This window comes from Pangasianodon hypophthalmus, chromosome 26 (genome assembly GCF_027358585.1).
Source record: "Pangasianodon hypophthalmus isolate fPanHyp1 chromosome 26, fPanHyp1.pri, whole genome shotgun sequence".
NCBI classification, from domain to species: domain Eukaryota; kingdom Metazoa; phylum Chordata; class Actinopteri; order Siluriformes; family Pangasiidae; genus Pangasianodon; species Pangasianodon hypophthalmus.
This window is the reverse complement of record NC_069735.1, coordinates 14,674,753-14,702,327: the sequence shown is the minus strand read 5'-3', so window position 1 is coordinate 14,702,327 and position 27,575 is coordinate 14,674,753. Positions and strand designations below refer to the sequence as shown.

Genomic DNA, 27,575 nt, shown 5'->3' with positions numbered 1-27,575 from the left:
AAGATAACCTTTTTAATTTTTATTTTTAAAAGAAACTTGAATGTAAGATTGCTGATCTGGGATCAGGTTCTTCTCCATCTCCAGACCTGGTTTCACTGACCTCGAGCTTCAGCAGGAAGTCTCTGTAAATACGAGCCACTTTCTCTTTCTGCGACTTCATTAAAGACAGCAGAGTTGTTCGTTTGGATTTTAGACATCGTGATTGTGAGACATCCTGTAATTGTTCTGTCACTTCCTTTAGGCAGGATGCTGTAACGTTTAACACACATTTCCTTTACAGGAGGATTTCACCCAAAAAAAAAAAAAAAAAAAAGATGCTCAGATAGCTTGCACAAGTATGACCAACACCTTCTGACCAATCGGAATCAAGAATTCAGCAGGTATAAAGACTTTTAAACATCACTGCTATTTCTCAAAATGTACACAAGAAACATGGAGCAGGTTGTTCAGGCACTTTCCTTTAATGTCTCAATGTCTCCAGGAGCAGGGAGTCCACAGGACACTCACACACACACCCTCACACACACACACAAACACACACACAGGGCTCTTTGGGCTTCCTGCTTCTGTTTATCATTAGAAAAATAGAACAGCTTTTTTCCCCTCTTTTCACTCTTTTTCTCATTATTGAATGACACCAGTATTGCAGAAGCTCGCAGAAACAGAAGAAGAAAAAAAAAAAGAGATAGAGAGATGAGAGATGAGGGTACAGAATTTACAATACCTCACGGAGACGTGGTTGTCCACTGGTTGGTTGTTGGTGTGTGTTGTGTATGAGCGTTAAAAGTCCATTTGTCCTCTTATACTGTGTGTGTTTGTGCTTTAGACAAAAAAAAAAAAAAAAAAAAAAAAAGACAGCTTTTTATTCGTCTTGTAGATAATTACATTGATTTTGAGGCTGGTTCTCGATTTCAAATATACACAGTGTAAATACGGCTTCATACATTCCCCCCCCCACACACACACACACACTGACATTTACAATACAGTTTGACAGCAATGTAGGCTGCATGTTAACTGGACATTCAGAAGAGCAGTTACAGTTGTGAGATTTAGAACCTCTGAGGGCTTTTTTTTGGGATTTCTGCATGAATCGGCTTTATCCATGTCAAACACATAAAGACGATGTTATTTAATATAAACTATTTTTACAAAATGGCATCTTGCACAGGTTGATGATTTCCCCGGTCGGTCTTAAACGACAGCAAACCCAGAACGAGCGAAATGGAGCACTTCTGACCGCTGCAAAATTCATGTTCACATGAACACGCTTAAAAAAATATATAAGGTCCTTTAGAGAAAATTTTACAAGAACCAAGATTGAATATTCAAGGGTTAATTGAAATCTCAAGAACAGTACAAACAGAGTTCGAACTGAGGCTACTAAATCCTGTCATATCAGGTCTGACTCCGCCCCCTGGACGTTTGGTTCTGGTTCAGAGAGGGGTACTTAAGCATGTGGTTCACCCAGGTTACAACTGAAGTGTTAGCGAAAAGTTGTCCATGACTTACAGGTGTTTCGAGAACATGTAGTACTTAAGAACTACAACTTTACCGCAACATTTTAGTAACAAACGTTAGCAAAGATGCTTCCTTAGTAGTTTTTTGTCTAACTAAAAAAAAAAGTTATGTAAGCAAAATTATAAGTACACTGCGCAGCACAACATAATTTCTCATGACGTTGCGACGTTTGTTTATAACAGTACAGTATCTCAAAACCAGCACTGTAAAGCATTTGTTAAATAAGATTGTCTTTACTTATTATTATCATGACAGTTGAAGGCCCATTCATAGAGAAATCCAGATCATTCCAGAGGTTTCACTCACACACTCACACACACACGCACGCACACACACACGCACGCACACTTTTCTATCACAGTTGTATTTCACTGTGGCACATTCGGCCTGTATACACGCTCGGCAGCTTATAACATTTTGGCTTCAGCAAAAAATAAGTTCCACACTTTTGTCTCCATTTCATCACATACAACACACATTCGGGTTTGTCCGTTTGGACAGGGCGGACGTTCACGTATGAGTTAAGTGCCTCAGACGGGAGAGCTCCACCTCGCACTGGCAGGCCACGGCGAACCAAAACCAAAAGTAAACATAAAAATGAAACAAACATACGTAATCCAGAATATTGTAAAAACATAAAAGTACCTGGATTTATATATATATTTATATATATATTTATCTATATAGATTTATATATAGCCCGTTAGCCAGGTGTATATATATATATACACTTTATTATATATATAAATGACTATATAAATGAATTTACTGTTAATAGCATAGAAGCTGAATGGCACCAAAAATAACTGATAAACACATCAGGAGGTGTCCAGAGAAAACAAAACCCCTGTGGAAAAAAAAAAGTCGCCGTCTGACATTTGTTCACTTCCATCTCCCTCCACTTTCTGGTCCCTGTCAGCCGGAAGCCTTGTGTCGGGCACCGCAGCAGTGGCACGCGACGGCACAGCGATGGCAGGCACGCAGCGGCGCGTAGCAGCACATGCAGGGTGCGATGAGCGACAGGCCAAGCAACGCAAGCCAGCGCAGGACGAGACGCCCGTCACTGGGGTCGCATGAACACGGCTCTGAGTACTCGCCCTCGGCGTCGGCCATGCAGTGGTACAGCAGGCTGTCGGCACACCACATGAAGCTCACGCGCCGTATGAGTGCCACCACTGGGTCAGGCGCCTCCTGGCACTGCCCGCGCCGGTTCTGTGCCGGGTTGAACACGTCCTGGCAGTACACGCAGCGCACGCGTTCATCCTCCGTGCGCCACGGAGCCCGCGGCTGGCACGACACCACGCCACCACTGATGCCTGATTTACTGTCGTCTCCAGAGAGCCGGTGCGGGTACGGGTAAGTGTAGTCATGTTTGGGCACTTCGCTCTTGGCGAAGGAGACATAAGCGTCCGTAGGTTCCGGGCGCAGGAGTTTGTGGGCGGCCGTGGTGGCGTGACGATAGTCCTCGTAGCCCGTTAGCCAGGCGCGCTCACGTGGATTTATGCGCACAAGCTCTTCCTCTTCCTCTGGGAAGTTCACAGGAACATGGGGGAACATCGGCACCGCCTGGAGTCACACAAGAGCAAGAAATAGATCACTATATGGTAGCTTTATGTAGACAGAATGCTTTCAAATGGGGTCATGTGACGATTCCGCATGCATAGTCTCACTTTTGTAAGATTTACAACTTCTAAAGTAAAAACTTTAACATTTCTCAAGAGAGGCCACAGAAGTACTGTTAACAGTACTGATGACATTAAGTGTAATTTCAGTAGAGGTAAAGTTTAGGTGTACAGAATATTTTCTTAGTAATTTTCCACCACATCTGAAAAAAAATGCCTATGTTCTTGCTAGTTTTCTGGATTTTAAAGTTTAAATTGTATAAAAGTCTTAACAGCTATGAGTTAGCTAGCTAAATAAGTAGCCTTGGTCATTAGCATACACTGAAGTACGGCTCTTGCTATCAGGCACTGTACACACAAATGCAGACATGATGAAGTACCTGGTCCAGGAAGTAATGGTCGGAGTGCCTGTGCTGGTTGTAGAGATGTCCCAGAATGCACTGGTGGTGACGCGATTCACAGAAGCCGATCGGTGCGAGCGTCTGCAACGACGGCTCCCTCTTTTGCGACGAGTTAGACGAGCTGTCTGTGGCAGTCTGATGGATAGCATAAGAGAAATGATTAAAAAAACTTCAGAATAAGGAAGATTAATTTAATTCTTATATACTGTATAAGTCGCATCAGCACTCGTCTGTAGCAAGTGTTCAACACTATTTCAGAAAACATTCTTTCAGGTCTGTGTACAGTAAATACTGTATCTGTATGTTGTGACACTTGCAGTTGATTTTATTCAGATTTCACTTCTCTCGCTTGAAAAAAACATATAAGACTTAGTGTAATGATTCTGAGGCAGTCAGATTACTCATCACCTTGCTGACTCCCAGCACTCACCTGGGCTAGTCAAACCCCTAACCCAGCAGGACTCGATTCCACTGCACACCGCACTTTACAAAGCTGCATCAGACACTTTATTGAAAGCTATACTTATTGCTGCGACAGATATACGTACTTACTGCTGCTACACCACTAAATAGTTTACAGTTTACAGCCCATGTTCTGTGAATTTCATGTCCTGTTCTATGTATTTACTGTCCTGCACTCATCTCACACTGTTGTGTATTTGCACTTTATATAGTCTTGCGTTCTGTTCTGTGTTGCACCATGGTCCTGGAGAAACGACATTTCGTTCCAGTGTATACAAGCTACATAGAGGAATGACAGTAAAAACCCCCTTGATTATTCTACGTCTTGATGTTTCAGATGTAAGGAACACACTCTACAGCATCCGCTCTGATTGGTCCCTTTATGGCAGAACACGGATTGTTATTTGTAAACTCAATCCCCATGAGATCAGCGCAATCACATCCTCTAATCTGTCCTCATGGATATGGAATGTGTGTTTGGAAAAGGACATGAGGCCCTCAGCTCTCATCCAGCAAGGTTCAGCACAGAAGTTATCCACAAGGTTAAGACCAGTATGAGAAAAACGTAAGCCGTCAGACAGCATGAGAAACTAACTCAAAAATATAATACGCAAAAAACATACACAGTAAGACGTACATAGATATGTGATGATGTCATTTTGTACACAGTGACCTAAGGCCATACTGGTGCTCAGTTTCCAGGTGTCTATGGACTTAACATAAAACAATGAAGAGAAGAGGAGAATGCCACAGTGTTCCTACAACAATTTATGTGCTGTGGCATTCTTAGCTAGCCAACTTTGTTGGCAAACATTAGCTAGCTATGCTAGCTGGATAGATTAGCACAGAGGCCATGCCTCCCTCATTATGAATGAAAGGCCACGTCTCCTTCACTGAAACCAACAGACGACACAGAGGCCACGCCTCCCTCATTAGGAATGAAAGGTACAGAGGCCACACCTCTTTCACTGAGGCTGAAAGATGGCACAGAGGCCACGTCTCCTTCACTGAGAGTGACAAAGGACAAGCCTCCTTCACTGAGAGTGACAGAGGCCACGCCTCCTTCACAGAGACTGACAGAGGCCACGCCTCCTTTGCAGAGACTGACAGACAACACAGAGGCCACGCCTCCTTCACTGAGAGTGACAGAGGCCACGCCTCCTTCACCGAGACTGACAGACAACACAGAGGACACGCCTCTGTCACAGAGACTGACAGACAACACAGAGGCCACGCCTCCTTCACTGAGAGTTACAGAGGCCACGCCTCCTCCAGTGAGAGTGACAGACGACACAGAGGCCACACTGCTGTGGTAACATTTCTAAATAAACACTAAAAATCATTTTAAAAAACACTCCATGATCTTGACCGTTCACCTCTTTTGTGCTCTAGTGAGGAAATAATGTGCTTGTATACGATGATCTTCACAATCAGCCATAACCTTTGCCCTACAGAGTCAGAGCTATCCTCTTCCTGCACCACTTCCTGTCTTGTCAAGACTATTCCGAGCCATCATTGTGTGTATGTGTGTGTGTGTGTGTTTGAGACAATATCTGAATCAAGAGTCATGCTGGGAGAGCTGTCCTGCCAGTAATAACAACAAGACAGCCAGTATGTGTGTGTGTGTGTGTGTGTGTGTGTGTATGTGTGTGTGTGTGTGTGTGTGACTGCAAACCGTTGCTCTGTTCAGTGTGAGGAAACAAGTTATAGTAAGTTACAGAAAGAGCCAGACTGGGTGATTAAACAGATTGGTGAAGGATGGTTTAGACACACGGGAAGTTGTTTTTGTTACAGCACAGTCTCCAGTGTCAGAGCTTCGGAACAGTCAGAGGTAAAGCTGTAAGATTTTGTGTGTGTGTGTGTGTGTGTGTGTGTGTGTGTGTGTGTGGTGTTTCGGCTCCCCTGCCTTGAGGCATTCGGTGTGTTTTTGTTGTCTTGAATTAGGAGTAGCAGGGGAAAAGGTTAGAGGCCACTTCCTGAAAACATCAAAACATCCCCCCTTACACATACACACACGCACACACACACACACACACACACACACACACACACACACACACACACACAAACCATGAATCTCTGTCAAAACCCAACCACAGGCTTATTGGCTATTTCCTGATACATGTATTTATATTTATGAAAGACTGTATAGAGACTGAGAGGAAACGAGCGAGAGACACAGACAGAGACAGTGAGTGAGTTAGAGAGAGTAAGACAGAAAAGGAGAGAGAGATCCTCACCGTGAAGACATCATCGTCTCCCAGCTCCGTCTCGTTCTGTAGAGTAGACGAGGACGTGGTAGAACCTGCACACACAACAAACACAACACTAAATACACACATTAAATACACAATCCACAGCTTTCAATTTCATAATGCACTTACAGCAGAAGTCTTTCTAATATGTTATCGTTTCTATAGTAACCGCTCATTCACAGACTTGTACAGTGGACATTCCACATAATCTAAGGCTAATAACAACAGATAAAGAAAACATGTTGTTATTCATTAAATAAAATGTCTAATCTTGTGAAGGGTTCTGTAAAGATATGTTTATTTATAATTTATGGAAGGAGTCTCCAGTGCCAGCGTTCTGTAACAGCCAGCAAGTTTTCCGACACGGAAAGTCTTCAGGACAGAGGAGTTTATGCTTTCTGCTTTCTCTGTAACATGAAAAGCATTTTTTTTTTTGTCTTGTCAACTTCAAGAGAGAGAAATTATTATGTTATTGTTCCTTTTTTTTAGAATATAAGATGCCCTGTAGCTGATACGACTTACAAATCGAAGCTTATTTGTTAACATATTTATGGTAGTTGTGCTACACCAGCAGTTTTCTTTTGATATACTGTACTTACTCACAGTTATGTTGTTGTTGCTGAAATTTGCTTGATTTTAAATTTCCTAGGTGACCCAGGATTCCCACCATCTTTTATTTTTTTCTTAATTGAACCTCCAACACACAATTAAGCCACCCCGACATCATAATCACTACATAGGGTGTATGTAATGGTGTTGTAGTCCTCCATCTGAGATTCAGACCAAAGGAAAAAGTGCAGCTCCAATAAGTCGCCTGTTGGAAATGAACTACTTGTGTGTGCTGTGACTTTTAGGGCACATGCTTTGTTTAATGTTGTGCTTTATCAGAAAAATAATACAGCATGCCATAAATGACATTCAATAATTTAAAGGCTTTTACCTTCATCAAGTAACACAACGGCAGAAGGTTTAGTAAACGTTTTGACAGTCCAAATGTGGAACACAGGATCTGAAACATTCCAACGTGTAAATATTATGAAAATTCCTGTAATATTTGTCCTCCTCACTCACCATCAGTCAGGTCTTCGATGGCCTTCCTGACGCCACGGTCGAATGCGCGAGCGTCCGCCGGACTCTGGAATGTCAGGCCGCACTTCTTGTTGTCCACTCGCCAGTGATGGAACGTGGGAGTGGCTTTAGTATAGATCAGGTCCTTCTTCAGGAAGCACTTGAGGATTACCTGCATACAACACAGCACTCTGCATCACTGAGTCTGTAACTTACACAACGTGAGCACTGCTCCTTCATCAACACTCGGCACATGGCTAAGCAGAGATTAGAACCAGGTTATGTGAGGGTTTGTTGAATTTCTGTGAAGGTGTAGGTTGGGTTAATACTATGGACGCTTCGATGCCACTATTGCTGCGATACCAATAAGATGCTAACATTTTCAGTCTGGATGTGCGACATATCCATGCTGCATGTAAATCCACAAGAGTATAGTGAATGAACTTATAGATTGTGAATACATTTGGGAAAGTCATTGTTGTTGATTGCTTTGGTATTTCATTTGTGCCCTGGTGATGCACAAGTGTCACATGCTGTATATGCTAAGCTACTGGTTAAGCTAATGTGAGCTGTTATTTATTATTTTTTACTGCAGTTCCATACCACATGGAATTTTTTGTTTAATCTCTAACTACGAAAGTATGATTATAAAAGTTTTAGCAATGACATATCTTATGGCATTTTTGCAGTGCCCAGGTGAGGCGATGGATCTGGATGTCCTTATTTGGGTGTAAAAATTTATTACACTTTGTCAGTGAGGCAACACTAATGGGACAAACACTAAACGAGACTACACCAATAGGGGGCGATGAAGTGCCATTTTAGACATAACTATAACCATCATGGGGAGTAATAAAATATCTGGTATGTTGGTGCACCTTAGACAAAAATATTTTACTTTTTTTGTCTCTTAGCAACATAACTCATACTCCGGAGATGCTTCTAGAATATAAACAATATACAGTATTTATACACTTTTTAAACTTATGCACACACCTGCTTGTCTCGGAGTCTCTCTCCGTAGATGAGGAAACCGTTACGACCAAGGAGGTCCAGATCGGCCGGAGCCACCTTACACACGCCCACCCGACTGAGCCCGCCCCCTTCCTGAGCCAGCCAACCACCGCTCGAGTCGTCCCTCGTCATCACCACTGCTTTTACGCGCACCAGGTAGTCGTCACTGTGGAGACAGGCAAGGAGAAGAGGAGGAAGTGTCACATGAGGAGGGCAAAAACTTTTACTACTCAGTAATATTCAGCATTCAGCACAGAACCTGAGATCCAAGCTAAGTGTCAGATTTACCTACACACCCCAAAAGGAGAGCTATGCAAAGCGGTGGTGCAGAGAATCAGATTAAAGGTGTTTGTGCTGCCAAACCAAAGCCAGTTTAACTCTGGGAACAGCAGCTAATCACAGCCCCAGGGCTGTTAGGCAAACTCTCACCTCCCTCAACATCACCTCTTCAGAAGCCGCCGGTTTCATACACATGCACACAAGAGCGTGTAAATATTACATAGAACAGATGTGAAATCATCTCACATTGCTTATTATTCCACAGTGCTGCTGAATTCTCAATTCTGATTGGTCAGAAGATGTCCTGTAGTTGACCTTAAATGTAGATAGTAATAACATAAACAGGGACTTATGGGTGATGTTTTCTACAAAGAGATGTTTATTAAACTTTTTGGAAGGAGTCTCCAGCATCAGTGCTTTGTAACAGTCCATTTTTAAATTAATTTCTGCAATATAATCAATTTAAAGCAACGGTTTGACACTTTTAAATTGGCGAACTACAATTGCAATAAACACACTGACAAGCCTTCTCATTCCCAACCAACTGACCAGCCTCATCTGCACTTTTATAACAATGTATGTGGTGCTTTTTAAAGAAAGGAGCAGCGCTTAACAGTTTTGTTCTCTCTGGAGGCGGGACTAATTTCAGGCCTGGAAAATGTGAGAAAAAAAAAAACTCTGATAGACGTTTCTGTTTTCCCACCAAATGACCAACCCTGCCCTCTCTTTTGAAACTATGTACGCATTACGCGTTCCTTTTTTAAGAAAGTGGTAGAGCTTAGCAGTTTTTCTCCAGCTGTGGATATGACTGAGTTAATTTCAGGGCCGGAAAATTTTAAATAAACAGAATCCTGAACTAAAGACTCTAGAAACAGCCCATACAGGGTAATAATGTAAATCGTAGATGTTTTGTGTATTTTTGAAATTATAAATTAATTACAGGACTAGAAACACTTTGTAACATTACAAATAGCATCTTTAATCCTGTTAGTCGATTCTATGAAATGTTGAAAGTAGCCACCTATACTTTCTGACTGAAGTCCTGTACGATACTCCTGCATGTCTGTGGAGAAATCATAGAGGACCTTGGCTACAGATTCAATTAATAAAATGCATAAACATCTATTAATTTTGATTTCCACCATGTGTGTTATGCGACACGCTCCCCGCTGACCTCTAACCCAAAGTCTGTGATGCAAAAGAGGACTTGTCAATTCTAAGAGGAAGAGACTCGTTATGCAAATGGCGTCGGCTCTTGGCAGAGAGTGTGGGAACTGCTTTAATTGAGGGCCCGATTTTCATGCCTGGGTTTGAGGCTACGGATCAAAGAGAGACGCAGAGAATGGCGACGGTGTTTACGGTTCATTCAAACAGCGCTCCCTGAACCAGACAACCAGACAATTCATTACCATTCGTTATGTTTCTGAAAATTTTAAGGTATATTTTTTTTGAGTTAATCACCCCCATTCTGTCACTTCTGTTTGTTAAGAGTCAGCTCCGGATCCTTTTTTTTTTTTTTTTTTTTTTTTGGTGAGAAAAATGAAAGAGGTTGCCATGACTACGACTCCTAAAAAAGGGAAGACTTCCTGTTGTCTCTTGTTCGGCTCCTGATGCTCCATCGACAGGAACATGACACCACATCAGCAGAGCAGAAAAACAGCGTATAGACTATGCATACATGTATATGTGTGTGTGTTTGCTCTTGCGCAAGTAGGTGACATATATCTGTAAGACTAAATCAATACCAGATCAACAGTTACAATACATGTGAAAAAAGAACCCTCCCATGGGGTTAAAGAACTTTATCACCGAGCCCATTCTAGGGCAGCAGTAGCAAAGGTGAGCTTTTTAGCCCTGCTAGATCCCCTCACCTTCTCACTGGTTTGATGGTTCTTTAATAAATGCACACCCATTTCCTGTTTCCTGTTCATTCATTAGCTTATATGTGAACAGAAAAGGGCTTTATTAAGACTTAACTTTTATGTCTTCTTTTCAAAGAACCAAACCCTGCATCTCTGTGCTTATGGCGTATTTCCTTTTTTTGTCGTATTTATTAAAATATTTAGGAACTAAACCAATTATTTTGACTCTTCAGTTTAATTTCTATTTTTTTTTAATTCTCTATTATCTTTAAATCTCTATCATTATTTTTTTAGTTCACATTTTTCATATTCTATCTTCTGTCTGTGTGTGTGTGTGTATATATATATATACACACACACACACACACACACACACACATATATATATATATATATATATATATATATATATATATATATATATATACATATATATGTATGTCTCTAGCCAATCAGCAACATGTGGTGCTCTGAACTCTGAGCTACGTGGAACCGGAGGTCATTATTAGAACAGGATACAGGAAGTGGGCTGAGCAGTAGGACATGCTGGGTGTGGAAGTGTTAGTGATGACCCACTTCACACATCCCGCTTAGACAATCACAAATGATAGTGGGACCTTTCAGCTAGCAAAGGGCTTTAATGCTTAACTGCATGGCCATAAAGCTCATAGTACAGCACATGGTCCAATTAAAGCTGAACACACATACACACACACACACACTAACATACACTTATCTAGTGAAATCATCTTGACCTCTTAGTGGTTTCCAAATTCAACAACAAAAAGCAATCCAACAACGTAACCCAAAGTAAAATCTTTGTTGAATTAACTTTTACTGTACCACAGCAAAGCCAAATTATCAAATCTGATTGGTCAGAAGTGTTAATTTAACTACATTTCTATAACAGCAAATCCGACAGGTCTATATTAACGCTATATTCATTCTGTAGTAACAATTTACGCAGGGACTTGTACAGTGGACACTGCATACAATCTAAATCTAACAATAAATATATTTTAAAATGTGTTCTTATTTAACAAAGAAAAACAGAGCATTATTGATATGGTGTTTTCTGTAAGGAGACATTTATTATGGAAGGACTCTCCAGTGTCAGCGCTTTGTAACGTTTTCAGACATGGGAAAGTTTGTGCTTTCTGGTTTCTCTGTCATTATTTTTGTCTTATAAACTTCAAGAGAGGGAAATAAAGAGAGTCTGGTCAACTATCAACTGGGGTTGTAACAGTAGCTCTGCTTCATCGAGCCGCATTATTTTTCTACAAGAGCACTACAGTGACTCATTGTGTTTTATTCCTTATATAACATTTATTGCATTCTAAGGTGTACATTTGCTGGATTTACAAGCTGAGGCTTTCACACTACACATGTGCAGACAGCCAAAAAAAAAAAAAAAATGAAGCCAGATATCTCTGCATGTTAAAAATCTATTCATCACTCTTCTTATTTGCATGTGTCTAGGACATCTTCTACATACTATCAATATTTTACACTTTTACAAAAGTTTTAGGAAAAGCTGTTATCGGTCCTCCTAATACACTGACGAATAGATCAGTGAATTTAAATAAAAAAAGAGATTTAGATCAATAATCAAGAACTTTTCAACAAAGAGTGAAACACTGCCTAAGTAAAACTTCTTAGTAAGAGCAAGTAGCTAAGAGAGAGGCATTTATTATCTATCCCTTGCTAGCAATGAATGACAACAAGAAGAAGAGAGTTAGCATTTTCCTGACTATGTAGATGAGATCATGCTAACTGGCACTCCATTAGCTTTTAATGATTGTTAGCTGTGTTTGAATTGTCCACAAAATCATTAGGAGTGAGTCAGCATTTTTCCTGACATGGTGACTCTTTGAGATTAGCTTTAGTTCGCTGTGCTAGCATTGTCAAGTGTAGCGAGTTACTTTTTCCTGATTAGGTAGAGGGGACCATGCTAACTAGCTTTCCTTGATTCCTTTATCTGTGTTAGTAATATTGTCAAGTGAAGCATTAGTTTTAGTAGATTTTAGCAAAACACAGCCAGTAGGACTGATATTAGCATTTTCCTAACTAGGGAAATAGAAACAGTACAGTGGCTAATTTTCCCCGCTATCTGGAACATTTTAGCATGGGTGTAGCCCTCACGCCACTTCAGTTTGACATTATTATCATTATTATTGTTATTATTAATAATTACTTATTTTTTTCAAATTATAGTTGATTGAACAACCAAACAACTTGCTAAATCTTGTAGTGGTAGGCTTGTAATAACAGAATGCCTGCTACATCTCTGGGAAATTTCATTTCATCATTGTCCAACAGCAAGGATTGTCAATGCGTCTGCTAGCCTGTTAGCTAGCTAACACAGAAGCGCGCTATTCCCTGGGCCCACAACCAGATGAGCAAACACTGGTCATGCATTTTTTCTTTACATTCACAATATTCATTATTTGGAGGTATAACACTGGAGTTCATTAGAATTTTAGCTTTAGCTACTGTTAGCTAATGATATTGAATTCAAAACACAAGCATACTTCATAAGATGCAGCCTAATCTGATGTTAGCTAAGACTTTTTGCAGCTTGCTAGAAACAAATGTTTCTTAGCTATGTGAAAGTAATATCTGATGAAGATCCTACTCAGGCCATTTTTTATGGATGTGGTTAAGTATTTTGTCCCACCCTAGATTGCCACCCCAATAAAATCACTGGGCCTATCCTGGCCACCCCATTGTAAAAAGCCTGGCTACACCCCTTACTTTCCTATCAGAAAGGCTTCTCAGTAGAAATTCTCTAGGACATAAATCCCTGACTATCCATAGAACCCTTGAAAAAAAAAAAAAAACTTATTTCCAGGAGCGCACTGAATTATGCTCTCCTACTACAATGCATTGTGGGATTTCATGAGCACACTGGATATTATCCTTTATGGTTTTGGACACGGCTACAAAAACTTTTTTTTGAGACATAAATCCCACGATACGTATCGTTAAGTACTGCAATATCATAATTCAGCCTTTTTCCATCTGCGGATAAAAACCAAAGCATTTCTCGGACCATTACTATTTATTATTATACGTTGCCTGACATTCCAGCCTGCCTCGTGTGTGTGTGTGTGTGTGTGTGTGTGTCGGTGTGTGTTTGCTCAGCACGGGTGTGAGCGGGTCATAAATTAGAATAATAAAAGATAACAACCCCCACAACGCCCGAGTCACACACACGTTCTGTCCACAAGCCCTCAGCAAGAACAAGATAAACAGCAGCGATAACCAAAGAAAAGAGTTTTAGCTGATAGGCTGTACTGGACCTGCGGGAGCCGAATGCTATCAGTCTTGTGCGCTAATCAATAGTGTGCGCTTTACTGTAGTGTATTTAAGCAAAGAGAGTGCCAAAGTGCTGTTGGATTCTCGATTCTGATTGGCCATGAAGGTGTTGATTCATTTTCTACAACAGATAACAGCAGCTCTGACAGTAGTTCCTGCTGTAAATTAATCACAGGTTTATATCAATGTGCTCGCTCGAATACGTTATCATTTGACAAACAGATTAAAAAACATGTTATTTAACAAAGAAAAAATGAGCAACCATTGATACAGTGAAGTTTTCAGTAAGGCGATGTTTATTTAACAGTTGTGGAAGGAGTCTCCATTTTCAGCGATTTGGTTTTCTGCCACGGGAAAGTCTTTAGGAAAGAGGGCATTGTGCTCCATTTTTCTTTTTGTTTGTTTTGTCTTATTAACTTCACAAGAGAGAATAAAAGAGGGGCTGGTGAGGAAACTACTGTTTATAGCTGCTGTAATATACGTGACACAGGAACAAACTTGTTTCACATCACCCCACCCTGTTGTGGATTATTTTTCACTCTTCCCATCGTGTTTTATTTCTTACATATTCAGAGTAGGTTTGCTGAGGCTGACATGTTGCCTTTCACATGCTGAATAATAGTGCTGATTACAGGAGTTAATGTTAAGCTCCTAAAGTGCTCACTTAGCCAAAAGGAAGGTGCTTAACTCCATGCTAATGCTATTAGCTAGGGACTTTGATCACTTTTCCATGCGATATAAAAACCCAAAGTCCTTATGCGCTACTGCGTAGGAAATACACTGAATTTGACCACAATAACATTGATATTCTGAAACAAAAATATTTAAATTACTCATATCATGAGCATATTTATAATGCTCATGATATGAGTAATTTAAATATCATGAGCATTATAAATATGCTCATAATATGAGCATATTTATAATACAAATGAAATTATTACTTGCAAATTATTAAATGCAAATAATATTATTACTCACAGCAACAAGTAGCCGATTGGAATGAATTTGTACCAGTTCCTTTTTTTGGTTCGTGTATTTCCTACTGTTTCATAGTTTTTTATGTGAGTTTGGCTGGTTGTTTTTTTTTTTAGTGCATCTGGTTGTTAAATTTCATCATGTGCATCATGGAAATGTCTTCAAGTACCGCAATATGATATTTTTGTCATATCACTAAACTGTCTAGCATATTTGTGTGGCGGTCTGGGAAAACCCGTCGTGTGTTGAGTTTCCCCTTGTCTAGGCTTTCTGCTGTAATTATGTTGTGTAGGAAGCGAGTTTTAAAAAATGTGGTAAAAAAAAAACAGTCAGTACGCCTAAAACCAAAAAAGTCCTGTTTTGATCAAGTTGATGGATAGCTACATGCTACTGACAAACTGACATAAGCCTAATCAATTCAGTTTGTAATCAGATATCTGTGATACATCTGCACTCAATCATAATTAATATGTGATTTTGAAATATTTCATAAAATGTTTAGAATTTACTATGTTTATGTATATATAGTAGAAAATGTCAGTTTTACCATGTGAAGGGTTTTCCCAGACTGCCATGCTAGCTAACATAACATGCTCTGATCTCGTAGCTGATACTTCAGTAACCAAAACGACGAGATCTGCAAGTGGCCTAAACAGATAAATAAAAACCCTGACATTTGGCACCTTACAAATGATTGATGGTACCACACCAGTGACCAGGAAACAGTTTGGTTCCTTTATCTCTGAGAGTGTAAAAATGCCAATAAGCCAACCTTTTCTCTTGGGCGTGGCCACATCGAGGCACACAAACCTCACAACCTCATGACTTCATTTCTGACATTATTAGCCATTAATAAAACATTTTGTCCATTTAAGTTGGTACTGAGCTGATCCACTACAATCTGGCCCCTACATAGGCTAGAAAATCCTGCTTCCGTTTGTTGATAGATTTCCTTTTGAAACAGGAAGTCAGAGTGATAGCGTGTTGAAGTGCTTGACAGATTTACACAACAGCCTACATGACAGCATTCAACAAATGCCACACCCCCCACTGAATCTTAACAAACCTGACAGTCGCCTAGCGAACTAGCTAAATATAAAGATCATTAAAGAGTTTAGTGAGAGGGTTTTTTTTTAAGTCTGGAGGATTTTTCAGTCGCCTCACCCACGTCTGTCCACTTAAAGAAGGACAATATTCTAGATGTTTCTAGAGTTATGCCGTAAATGTTTGAGCCAAGATCTACCAGAGGCTCTGACGAGAGTCGCATGGTCATCATCAGGAGACATCTGATGCATTAGATATAATGATATTAACTGATTCGTAAGCCCTGATGGCATATAAAGCCAGAATCCAGTCTGAGGTGGCGATGTGATCTGTTGTAAGGTAAAGTTGTAATGTAAAACACTTACAAAAGTCACAAAACTGCCAGCTCACACAAACTCCACCCTTTTCCAAATAAATAAACTCTGACTAAACTCCAACTTAGGATGCGTGCGAAAAGGAAAAAAACTGCTAACAAGCTGCTACTGTTGAGCGAGACACGCCCCTGGGGGTGGGACTTATACACTCTATAGAGCATTTAATTGGACAAAGACAATACTAGTACATGATGAGTCATCAAAAAAAAAAATAATCATGAAATTAAAACAAGAATATCTCCATGTCTTGTCTATCATAGTGTAATATCATACTGATGTCCAGAACACTGTGGGACTGGTGCAAAAAGCTGTCAAACTCTGAAATTTGATTTCTGGGAAACTTTAATGAATTATACATGAAGCCTGTATGCTGTTATTCATCACTGTAGCCTTATGAACAAATGGTTTCGATATTAGAAACTACACAGCAGGATGACACAGAAACGCTATTCTGCTCTTCTGAAACTGTAGATAAGTAGCTTTATCTTGCTAATCTCACACTTCCGGTGTTATGTCCGATCTGTGAGGTATGATAATGTAACCATGTGTTTTGATACGGTGTTGTGTTATGATGCAGGTTAGAGGTCGAGTAGAGCTGAGCTCCGCCTGCGCCGTCGGGATTTTTTTTTTTTTTTTTTTATGAATGAAGCGTGGTATGCAAATAAGCGCGATTCACGAAAAAGGAGAGAGAGAGAGAGAGAGAGAGAGAGAGAGGGAACATGGCGGACTCAGCGGCCCACCAGCACGCACAGAAAGAGAGAGAAACAGAGAGAGAGAGATAGAGAGAGAGATGCAGAAATGCGCCAAAGGCTCGCGCGCACCTCCGGTTTAACACCACGTGGGCTTATAAAGTCTCTACAACAAGCTGAACACCGACGTGTTTTCAGAGAAACATCACGCTCACGGGAGGATCTTCTGTTCACAAAACGTTTCCGCTTCAGCCACCCCTCCACCTCCACCTCCCTCCCCTCATACCCCCTTCTTCCCTCCTCTCTCTCTCTCTCTCTCTCTCTCTCTCTGCTTTGCTCGCGCGGAGCGGCCGGGGGTAAAAACGGAGGGCCCGACTCGGGGCCGTCTCTCTCTCTCTCTCTCTCTCTCTCTCTCTCTACCTCCCAGTTTTGAGGTAAACGGAGGATCTTTGGTGCATGCAGAAAAAAAAGTGCATCAAACGCGCGCGCCTCAGATTTGACGCGGAATAAATAAATCCCAACCATCACGCATACAGAAAATAAACGCGGTAGGGGTACTGGGGTAGGGGTATTGGGGTAGCGGGGTAGAGGGGCGGAAGGGATTGCGGGGGAAGGGGAGGGGGGGTTACTTACTCGTCTGGCTGCGATTCCTCGGTCATTTTATCTCCCTCGTTTCACCTACAATAATAACATCCCAGAGCGCGCGCGCACCAGCGTCCAGGCTCCATTTTGTCTCCCACCGATCCGGTCTCTCGGTGTTTTTTTTCCCCCCAGTTTTCTTTCTTCTAGCTGTGTAGTATAGCAGCGATTTTTTTTTTTTTTTTACCCCACTTCGTTTGTTTGTTTTTCGTCTTGCACTTTAACCAGCGCGCGACACCGTATAATCCAGCCCGATGGTCTCGCGGACGTCGGAGTCGTCGTCGGTGTGTGATGAGCGCGCGTGCGGCGACAACGCCGCGGCTGCAGTCGCGAGCTGCTCTCGGTGAGGACGGCCCCGCGCGAGCCCCATCGCCGCTCCGCGTTCACTCCATGTTGGATTGTATAGTCGGCAAAGGCAAAGCGCCACCGACTGAGAGAGAGAGAGAGAGAGAGAGAGAGAGAGAGAGAGAGGGAGAGAGAGGGAGGAGGGGGGTGAGGTGAGTGGGGGGAGGGGGGGGGGCGGCGGAAGTAATGACGTCAGAATCTAAGGACCGACAGTTTCGGACGAAAGGGATCTGGCCGCGCTTGTTCTCCCTGAGCACAGACGGATATATAAAGAATCACTTCAGTGAACCGATTCTTTTGAACACACTTATTTAAACGCGTTCTGATTCATTCGATTCCTCTACTGTATACACTCTCTCTGGATGGTTCTAGCTTTCTGCTTGGCACCTTCTGGAAAGCCTCTGTTGTAGGAGACCTAGAACCATTCATTGGTTCCACAAAGTACAAACTGAAGAACCGTTTATTGTGCTAGATGGAACTTTTTTTTTCCCATTCATAATTTGGGATTGATTAGTAAATCCTGATCAGGAACCTACACAGGAACCCTCTCCTCACCCTGCTTCACATGAATCAGTGACAGCCCCAGAACCCACATGTGCAAGTAAACAAACAAACAAACAAACAAACAAATGTATACAGCTCTGCATTACACATCCATTATGAGTATTTGGGTAGCCTCAGTGCTATGCAGAAAGCAGTCTCCCCTTAGATGACTGGCTTCGTTCTTGATTGTCTCCTCGCCAAAATCATCCACCAAATCAGCGAAGTCCAACTCTTTAACAAGCTCAGACTCAATGGCCAGCAGTGACATCATGTTGAGTCTTCTTTGGCATGTTTTAATTAGGAGTTTGTTTATAAAGCTTTTTTTTTCATCAGTGCACTTATTCTGGGTTTACATTTACCAATGTTTTTTTTTTTTTTTTAAATCCACATACACTATATGGCCAAAAGTATGTGTACCCCTGACCATCACACTCATATGTGCTTGTTGAACATCCCATTCCAGATTTATTCCCCCTTATAATAATGTTATGTTATAATAAGCTGTTATAATAAGCTCCATTCTTCTGCGAAGTCTTTCCATTAGATGTTGTAGCGTGGCTGTGGGGATTTGTGCTCATTCAGCTACAAGAGCATTAGTGAGATCAGGTGCTGATGTTAGGCGAGGAGGTCTGGGGTTCAGTCGGTGTTCCAGTTCATCCCAAAGGTGTTCAGTGGGGTTGATGTCAGGACTCTGTGCAGGACACTCGAGTTCTTCCACTCAACCTTCACACACCATGTCTTCATGGAGCTCGCTTTGTGCACAGGGGCATTGTCATGCTGGAATAGATTTGGGCCTCTTAGTTCCAGTGAAGGGAAATTGTAATACTACAGCATACAAAGACATTCTATACAATTGTGTGCTTCCAATTTTGTTGCATCAGTTTGGGGAAAGACTGCAAATGTGCGTGGTGGTCAGGTGTCCACATACGTTTGGCCGTATAGTGTATCTACCTCCAGTTAAAAACAGTCAGAGCCCAAATGACCGTTTGTTGGTTACAAATTCAGGCCCACACATGAAGAACATTTCAAATTCATTTCAGATTCTGTGAATTTACATTGTTAGGTGTGACATAATGGCTTATCAGTCTAATCACTCAGTTTAAATGTATACCCCTTATAGGTCATCCCTGTTCATAATGTAACATATCCCCATTAGGATCCGATTGTAGCTGACAAGTAGTGGAAGTCTGTCTCATAAGAAACCATACATACACATCTACCCCAAACCACATCCAGTTCCTTTGGTGATATCACACAGATAGCTGAGGTAGTTTAGGACACAGTGTGACTCACAGTAATCTATAAATAAGTACAGAAATTCCCTGTTTAGCTCAACACTGTCACTTTTTTTTTTCTTAGCACACTTGTTCTACAGGCCTCACCTACAGGCCTCAAAGTTTCAAGAAGAACTTGTAGAGAAAATCTGGAAGGGATGCGGATATATATATATATATATATATATATATATATATATATATATATATATATATATATATAATATCATTTCAGTTTAATATCAGTTTTAAATACAGAATATGAATGTTGTTTTATGAAAGCATTTATATGACCATTTGTTTGCTGTATCTGTACTGTTTGTGAAGATTTGTGCGAGTATTTATGTCAGATATATTGGCTGAGGTGGGCTAGCATTACATGTTAGCTACATTAGCTTTGTAGCTCCAGCACGAACATAAAGGAGAAAACATAATACATTCTGTACATAATACAGAAAACATGTATTGGCAGAAAAAGGGATATTGTGTAAATTTGTCCTATTTTCCTCGTTTGATTGATAATACCACAGTATATAACAACATAATAACACTTAAAGTGTGTATTTTCATTTGAAAGATGCTATGCTTTCATGGTTTTATGTGTGTGGGAGGAATTTAAACCACATTCATTCATGCTAAATCATAAACTAGCATGAACTAGCAGCATGTTTATAACTAATTTGTTTTTCAATACTAGCTTAGGAGAATAAGCCTGCTATTTATATTTTGACATACCCAGAAAAAATGACTTACTAAATTCACAGAACCAGTGTTTACATATGACAAGTGTTTAATATTTACACTTTTACTTTCAATTTACATTTTCTTTTCTTTCTTTCTTTTTAACAGCTGCATCGTATGTACATTTACATTGCAACTACACACACACATATCCTTGTTATTACACATCTTATAACACGAAACAATGAATTTTTTTTCCAAAGTTGAAATATTAATTATTAATCTAAAGAAGAGAGCAATCAGCAGTGAAATAAAACCCTGTCATCGTCTGCCACCTAGTGGTCATGTTACAGAAATACTTATTGCTAACCTCATGAATGGATTATTAAAGGGAAAAAAATCACCATGAAAAACTTGTATATTCATCTTTATAGTCTTTTTTAATTGACATGTGATTTTAAATGGTGTCCCAGATTTATTTTGCATCGAGCTGTTGGTCTGTTGTCCCTTTGGTTAACAGTTTCCTACATTACCCACAATGCCGTTCGACTACCTTTTGGTGCAGTAGGATTTAGCCCTTGCTTCATCTTTACATAAATAGAGTGATGCAGCAGCGCTTTAGTACTTTGGTCTGTCCGGCTCTCTCACCTCCTCACATCAGTTTCCAAAGCTTCACCTTTTTTTTTTCTTTCTTTTTTTTTGTTAATACTGCCGTCAGTGTCATCACACTTGTCTTCTCACTAAGATAGATCGCTAACTTATCAAGCTGAGTCTCTGCTGTAACTCAGCATTGTATAACCGCATGGCATTCTGGGACTTCTGGGAGTCCAATGTTTTCACAAAAGTTTTCTCCACGACTTCTACACTGGATTTTCTCATTACTATGACGCCAAGAGTTGCTGGAAAAGCGAGAAACAAAGCTGTTGTTCTTTTTTGTTTTTAGGAGGTAACTGCGAAATTTGACTCTTATCACTTGTGTCTAAGATCTCTGACAATTTTTCTCCTATTCAAGCCATTGTAATTACGCCAGCAGTAACTATAACTATGTCCCCCTGTGACATCAGAGCGGTCCATCTTCTCTAAGTTCTCACAGGAATAATGAAAATACAGCACCAACCAACAAGATAGCACAGGAATCACTAAACACATCAAAAATATTTCAGCATAAACATATTTAATGGGTTTCAGGGTGGAATTTTACTTTAACAAGCCCATGAGAAAAGACAGCTGTGTTTTCTCTCAGCCCACACACACCACAGTGATACTAATTTATCACTACACAGCTAGTTATTAAGCTAAATCTTGGTCAGACATAATGTAGCATGTTTTTAATAATACTTAACGTGAATTCCCATGTTTTTAATTTGCAAATAACTAAATAACAGAATCAAAAAGACATCTTCTGTACCCTCTCATTATGAAATAAGTTGCTCCAAGCAATTACAGCTTTTTAAATGTTTATGCAATTACAAAACCTTGAAACAAGTTCAAACAAGGCGATTTCACAATAACCAAATAATATCATAAGCACATTCATAGACAGATGTGTTGTGTTGGGCTTTATTATAAGCAGTGCAGCTGTCTGCAAGTTGAAAATATATATACACACTCAGTGGCCACTTTATTAGGAACACCATACTGATACTGATACTTCTTTGCTCTCAGAAAAGCCTCAATTCTTCCTTACATGAATTTCACACGGTGTCGGAAACATGCCTTTGAGATTCTTGCCCATGGAACCAGTGAGGAACGACTTGTGCTTGTGACATGGTGCATTATCATAGCTGTTATGAGATGAGTAAATTGCAGCCATAAAGCGATGCACACGGTCAGCAATAGTGCTCAGACATGCATTCAAATGATCCTCGATTAGTCTAAGAAAACTTTCTAAGAAAACATTCCCCACAACATTACACCACCCCCACCACCCTGAACTGTTGACACAAGGCAGGTTGGGTCCATGGATTCATAATGCCAAATTCTAATCCTACCATCTGCATGTCTCAGCAGAAATCAGGATTCATGAGACCAAGTGACGTAATTTCTGGGTCAGAAAAAAAAAAATAGACGTCTGAAGTGAATAAATCCTTTGTACATCCTTTGAAAAAAATCTAGCATCCGAAAGAGTTCTTCAGTTTGTCCCTTTTGGGGAACGATTAAGTATTTATATAGAACCTATAACAGAATGTTTCTTTTTCACAGAAAGTGACAAATAGAATTACAGAGTGTTTTGCGTAATTTACAGGTCTAAACACAGTTTTAAATATTATAAACTGCACCGTTAAAAGAATTGACATAAACTGACTAGGGAAGGTAAAGGAAAAGTTAATCATAACCCAAGTGAGTAAGTAAGTAGGTTCTGAGAAAAATCACACTTTTTTATCACAGCAAATATCTTTGTACACCTACACCTTACATCTACACATTAAATACTTTTATACTACCTTTATATCTCATACTCCGCTGAATAATTATTGTATCGTATTGTGTTTTGACTAATAGCATTACAAGAAATAATTTTAAATGATGTTTTTCTTCCAATAATGTGTTGTTAATGTTTAGGGAGGCTTTATCTTTAGCAATTTAATAGAAAATAGGTGTACATTTTATTTATAGCCTTTTTAATGCAATTTCAGTTTTGCATTTTTGGTACAGTTCACAGAAGCTATTTTAAGAGATTTTGTTTTCAAACTAACTTTTAGTTTTTGTTTTTTTCTTTTTTTATACTATAATTTTTTCATATACCATCCCACTTATCCCACAAGTAGACCAGTTAGTCAACAATATTCCTTCTGACTACTGAAAAGTAAACAATATTTACAATATTTGTTTAGTCCAGCAGGAGGCGCCATGTGCATTGAGGATAAACGAGCTTTATGATTTCTGTTTTTTTTTTTTTTTTTTAAATTATTTATTTATTTATTTTTTAAAAAGATGCTTAATTTCGAGTAATTCTTTGGAACATAGATGGTGGCCTGAATTATGTAAGGAATAAAACACAACAGGGGCGTGCTGTTATAGGAAAATAATCCATGCCAGGGTGGTGTGAATGTCCGATGTGAAGCGGACAGTAGTTCCGGCTGTAATTCAAATTACAGGTTTATATTAATGCGCTGGTTCTAATATATTATTGTTTCCATAGTAACAGCTCACTCACCCGGACTTATATGGTGGACGCGCCACATAAACAAAGGCTAAAAAAAAACTGATTAAAAGCTGTGTTGTTACCAAAGAAAATTCCCAAAGAAAATGTGTCATCATTGATATGGTGAAGTTTTCTGTAAAGAGACGTTTATTTAACATTATGAAAGGAGTCTCCGGTGTCAGTGCTTTGTAACAGTCAGTATGTTTTCTGCCACAGGGAAGCCTTCAGGACAGTATGGTTCCACTGCTACATGAAAAGCTGCATTGTTCTGTCTTTAAGAGAGAGAAAAAAAGAGAGGCTGGTGAGGGAACGACTGTTTACAGCTGCTATAAAGAACTAACTTGTCTCACAACATTAAATCTATTAAATGTAACTATAAACAGTTAAAAAGCATGATGTGTCATTCATTAATAAATTAAAAGTTGTAATTGTTGGCAAATTGCTGTGGTATAAGAGGAAAAAACACTTCAGGACATGTTGTAATTGGGAAATAATCAACTTCGGGTTGCTAACGGTGACTGCGCTTTGTGTCGGGCCACATCACATCGCCATCGCTGATTATTTTCCTAGAACATCACACCCCCAACTGTTTTATTGTGTAACCTGAACAGTCATGAAGCCAGTAATAAAAGTGGAAAGAGTGTCTCCTGGTTAGGTAGAAGACATCAAACTTAACATGGACTACAAAAGTGTGTGTATTTAGACAGACCAAAACTTACTAAATTTATGGTCAGTTTCTGTTAGACAGGCCCGAGGATGGACATGCGTGGACTTTTCTGTCAGACCCTGGGAAAGTTATGATAACGTACAATCTAAACGATTTTACACTGCGTGTTTTATAGCCTTTATTCATCCAGACCAGAAAAACAACAGGACACGAAGTCAGAGACAGTCTAGAGTCTGATTTAAACTGTTTATTCTTCTGGATTTGAAATATTTACATTTAAAGTTACATTATTAATTTACACACTGTATTGTTTAGTAGTTTTAATGGAAAAGTAGTCTGAGATCTGCAGACTGTAGAGAGGAAGGTGACTAGGCCATGAGTCTGGGATTCATTTGAAGAAAGCTTTATTACACACTTTGAGGGTTCTTTAAAGGTTCCTTAGACAGCTAAGTGTTCTTAGCTTCCTAAAATGGTTCTACCTGGAACACTTTCTGATAGACAAACTCTCAGTTGTAGGGTTTTACATGCAAACTTATAAGTTCTTCCAGAGAGATAACCAAAGAACCGACAAGGGTTCTAGCTTTGACCTTTTATCCTGAGTGTAGCTATTTACCTGATCTAACACAAGCCTGTGTTTGTGCAAAATATAAATAATATAAATAACTTTTAAGATGATTTATTCTTAAAGGAATGTATATTTTATTTATTTGTTTGGTTGGTTGTTTCTTTGCTTGTTCCTTGGCAGATGCTATAAAAAATGAAGGTCCCATAAGGAATTATTTAAATTAATGTTCTTTCAGGAACAATTCACGTTTTTGAATAATCCTGCCACAATGTTCCTGAAAGCACTGTTAAGGGTTCCACTTTTAAGACAAAAAAAAAAATTCCTTCGAGGTCGTTTGAATAGTTAAGTGTTCTTATAGCTTCCCATAAACTCTGTATAAACTCATTAAGGGTTCCTCCATATGTACAAATCCATAAATTCTTCAGGGTTCTTTATCTTTTTTTTTTTTGAAGGGTGAAGAAATGTTTATTCTTACTGAAATTAAGATGAGGTAAGGAGCCATTTGTGTTTCAAGAACATTTGCAACAAAGTATCTGGAGACAATTTTAAAGATTATGGCAGTGAGGTAACCTGAAGAACTCCCTAGATCTTCCAGGAACCTGGAACTTCTGTCTTGTTCGTAGAGTATTGAACTGAAACAGAACATTCCTGAAGGAGCTTTGAGCTCTCTGTACTGCCTACAAACAAACTTCAATCTAGCACCCTAAAGGGTTCTTTGGCTTGTTCCTCTGAGAGAACCCTTGAATGGTTCTGGGTCGAACTCTAAAACAGACGGTTTCCTTTTCAGAAAAATCTTTCAGGAAAGCTAGAACCATTAACCATCCAAACAGTGAGTGAATGTATACACGCAGGACTTATGTACATCATAGGTTCCATGTAGAACTCTTCCATGTAGAACCCTTTTAAAAGCTTAAGAACCTTTTACTGATTAAACAGTACATTGTGTAATCTTTTTCTCTAAGAGGTTGGGAACTTGAGCATATTTTGTGGTGCTTATGTCACTTTTCAGCAGCTGTATGAACGGTGTGTATTCTGCCTCTCTTGTACGTCTTTGGATAAAATCATGCACCGAATGGGGAAAAAAACAATTCATGGAAAATTCTTAGAATGTTTTAAGGTTTTCGTAGTTTCGAAGGGATTTTAAGATAATTCAAACATAGACGCCCCAGATATGTATTGGCAAACTCTTATTTTAAGGTTTGACCTTCAGTAACTCCAAAGCAGATCTTACGATTTTAAAACCTTTATACTTTTAAGAATTTTTTTTTTTTTTTCAGTTTGATATTTCCAACATATATCCAGTGGCATATAACATAGCCTGTTTATAAAAGTAACTTATTTTCTTTGGCAAAAAAAAAAAAAGTTTATTATATAGCAGTATATACTTATATATGATAAGTATATTATATTACAGTATATTATATATTATATATAAGTATATTATATTATATTATATTATATTATATTATATTATATTATATTATATTAAATATATTTGTGTGTGTGTGTGTGTGTGTGTATGTATGTGTGTGTATGTATACACACACACACACACACAAATATATATATATAATAGCAGTGTCTAATAATGTAAAGTAAAGTGATACTAAAGACCTTTAATATAATGTGGTATCCTACAGGCTGGTTGCTGATGTGTGCTATAGCGGCTCCTTTAAGGACAAACACTCCCTCAATACCTCCTTCTCTCTCTCTCTCTCTCTCTCTCTCTCTCTCTCTCTCTGTCTGTCCCGCTGTCCAGCTCGGAGACACGACACTGAATTAAGACTAGGCGACTTTCCTCGGCCAGCATGGGGATTTTATCCGACTTGTAAACACGGCTGGAATAAACGCAGCACCATTTTGGAACATCTTCAGCTTCGACTCTTTGGTTTGTTGTTGCTTCTTGTGGCATTAAAAAAAAAAGAAAGAAAGAAAGAAAAAAGGTGGAACCTGGCACTTTTGGCACTTAACAGCGAGCAGGAGTTTGCTGGCGGATTGACAATGTGGCGGTGTGTGTGAGCAGCGCCTGAGCTCGGTGGACTCCCTGATGCGGTGTGAGTCCGAGCGGCTCCGTGGTTCCGCACAGCCGCCTTCGGCGCGCCCAAAGCCGGCCTCGGTGTGAGCGGGGACTCGGTGCTGCGCCGCCACCTCCACCACCACCACCACCTCCTTCTCCACCTCCTTCTCCACCTCCTTCTCCACCACCTCCTCTTCCTCCTCCTCCTCCTCATCCTCCTCCACCTCCTCCTCATGGCGCAGCGGGTGCGTAAACCAAAAATACCGGGGGGAAAAAAATGATTTTTATCTTCTTGGGTTCAGTGGAAGTCAACTATCAAGTGTACACAGATTCAGCATTAATAAATTACAGGAATCATGGAGGACTCACATGGTTATCACTCTTAAAAATAAAGATGGTAGAAAAGATGGTCAACAGATGAATCTTTAACCCTTTTTTGGTTTTGTTTTGTTTTTATTTGGTGCCACAGTGAAGTAAATTCCTGAAACTTGGGAATATAGGCACATCCTGTGGACATGTAAGGTGGATGTAATGCTTCTTCAGGACTTTCTGACACCAAACAAAAAAATATATATATATAATTCAAATTCTTTATAGGAACAAAAATATCATTGTTATTTAATGTCATAGCACTCATTCTACCAGAACAACTTGCTTATTCCGATTTCATCTGCTGGTTAATTTCATTATTAGGGTCTTTATGAATTTTTTTTCTTCCTCACCTGAATCTACACTTATTCATTTATAGGTGTCTTGACAAAAGCTAAAAATCTATGACTAAAAAACTCATTTGTGTGTGTGTGTGTGTGTGT

At 39.7% G+C, this 27,575-nt stretch overlaps 2 protein-coding genes across 3 annotated transcripts in view; one reads left to right on the top strand and one right to left on the bottom strand.

The window, feature by feature from the left end:
* Positions 1–846: 846 nt before the first annotated feature.
* Positions 847–17,980, bottom strand: spred2a (sprouty related EVH1 domain containing 2a). Its single transcript, XM_034300292.2, has 6 exons — positions 17,521–17,980; positions 8,326–8,509; positions 7,333–7,501; positions 6,247–6,311; positions 3,524–3,679; positions 847–3,087 (listed from the first exon to the last, which is right to left on the bottom strand). The coding sequence occupies exons 1-6, from the start codon at positions 17,544–17,546 to the stop codon at positions 2,437–2,439; spliced, it is 1,251 nt and encodes a 416-aa protein (XP_034156183.2). The 5' UTR covers positions 17,547–17,980; the 3' UTR covers positions 847–2,436.
* An 8,495-nt stretch (positions 17,981–26,475) lies between these two features.
* Positions 26,476–27,575, top strand: part of meis1a (Meis homeobox 1 a) — a 35,509-nt gene continuing 34,409 nt past the window's right edge. For both annotated transcript variants that reach the window (XM_026932003.3, XM_026932002.3), the window contains exon 1: positions 26,476–27,008. In XM_026932003.3, the coding sequence (XP_026787804.1) occupies positions 26,997–27,008 (12 nt within the window). In that variant the 5' untranslated portion in view covers positions 26,476–26,996. The remainder of the gene's footprint in view (positions 27,009–27,575) is intronic.

Bases quoted from the DNA above. Each gene is read 5' to 3' on its own strand.
- spred2a (XM_034300292.2), bottom strand. From the start codon at position 17,546: ATGACCGAGGAATCGCAGCCAGACGA. The intron at 8,510-17,520 runs GTAAGTAACCCC...CTGTCTCCACAG, and splicing joins GAGGAATCGCAGCCAGACGA to TGACGACTACCTGGTGCGCG. The intron at 6,312-7,332 runs GTGAGTGAGGAG...TTGTGTGTGCAG, and splicing joins CATCGAAGACCTGACTGATG to GTTCTACCACGTCCTCGTCT.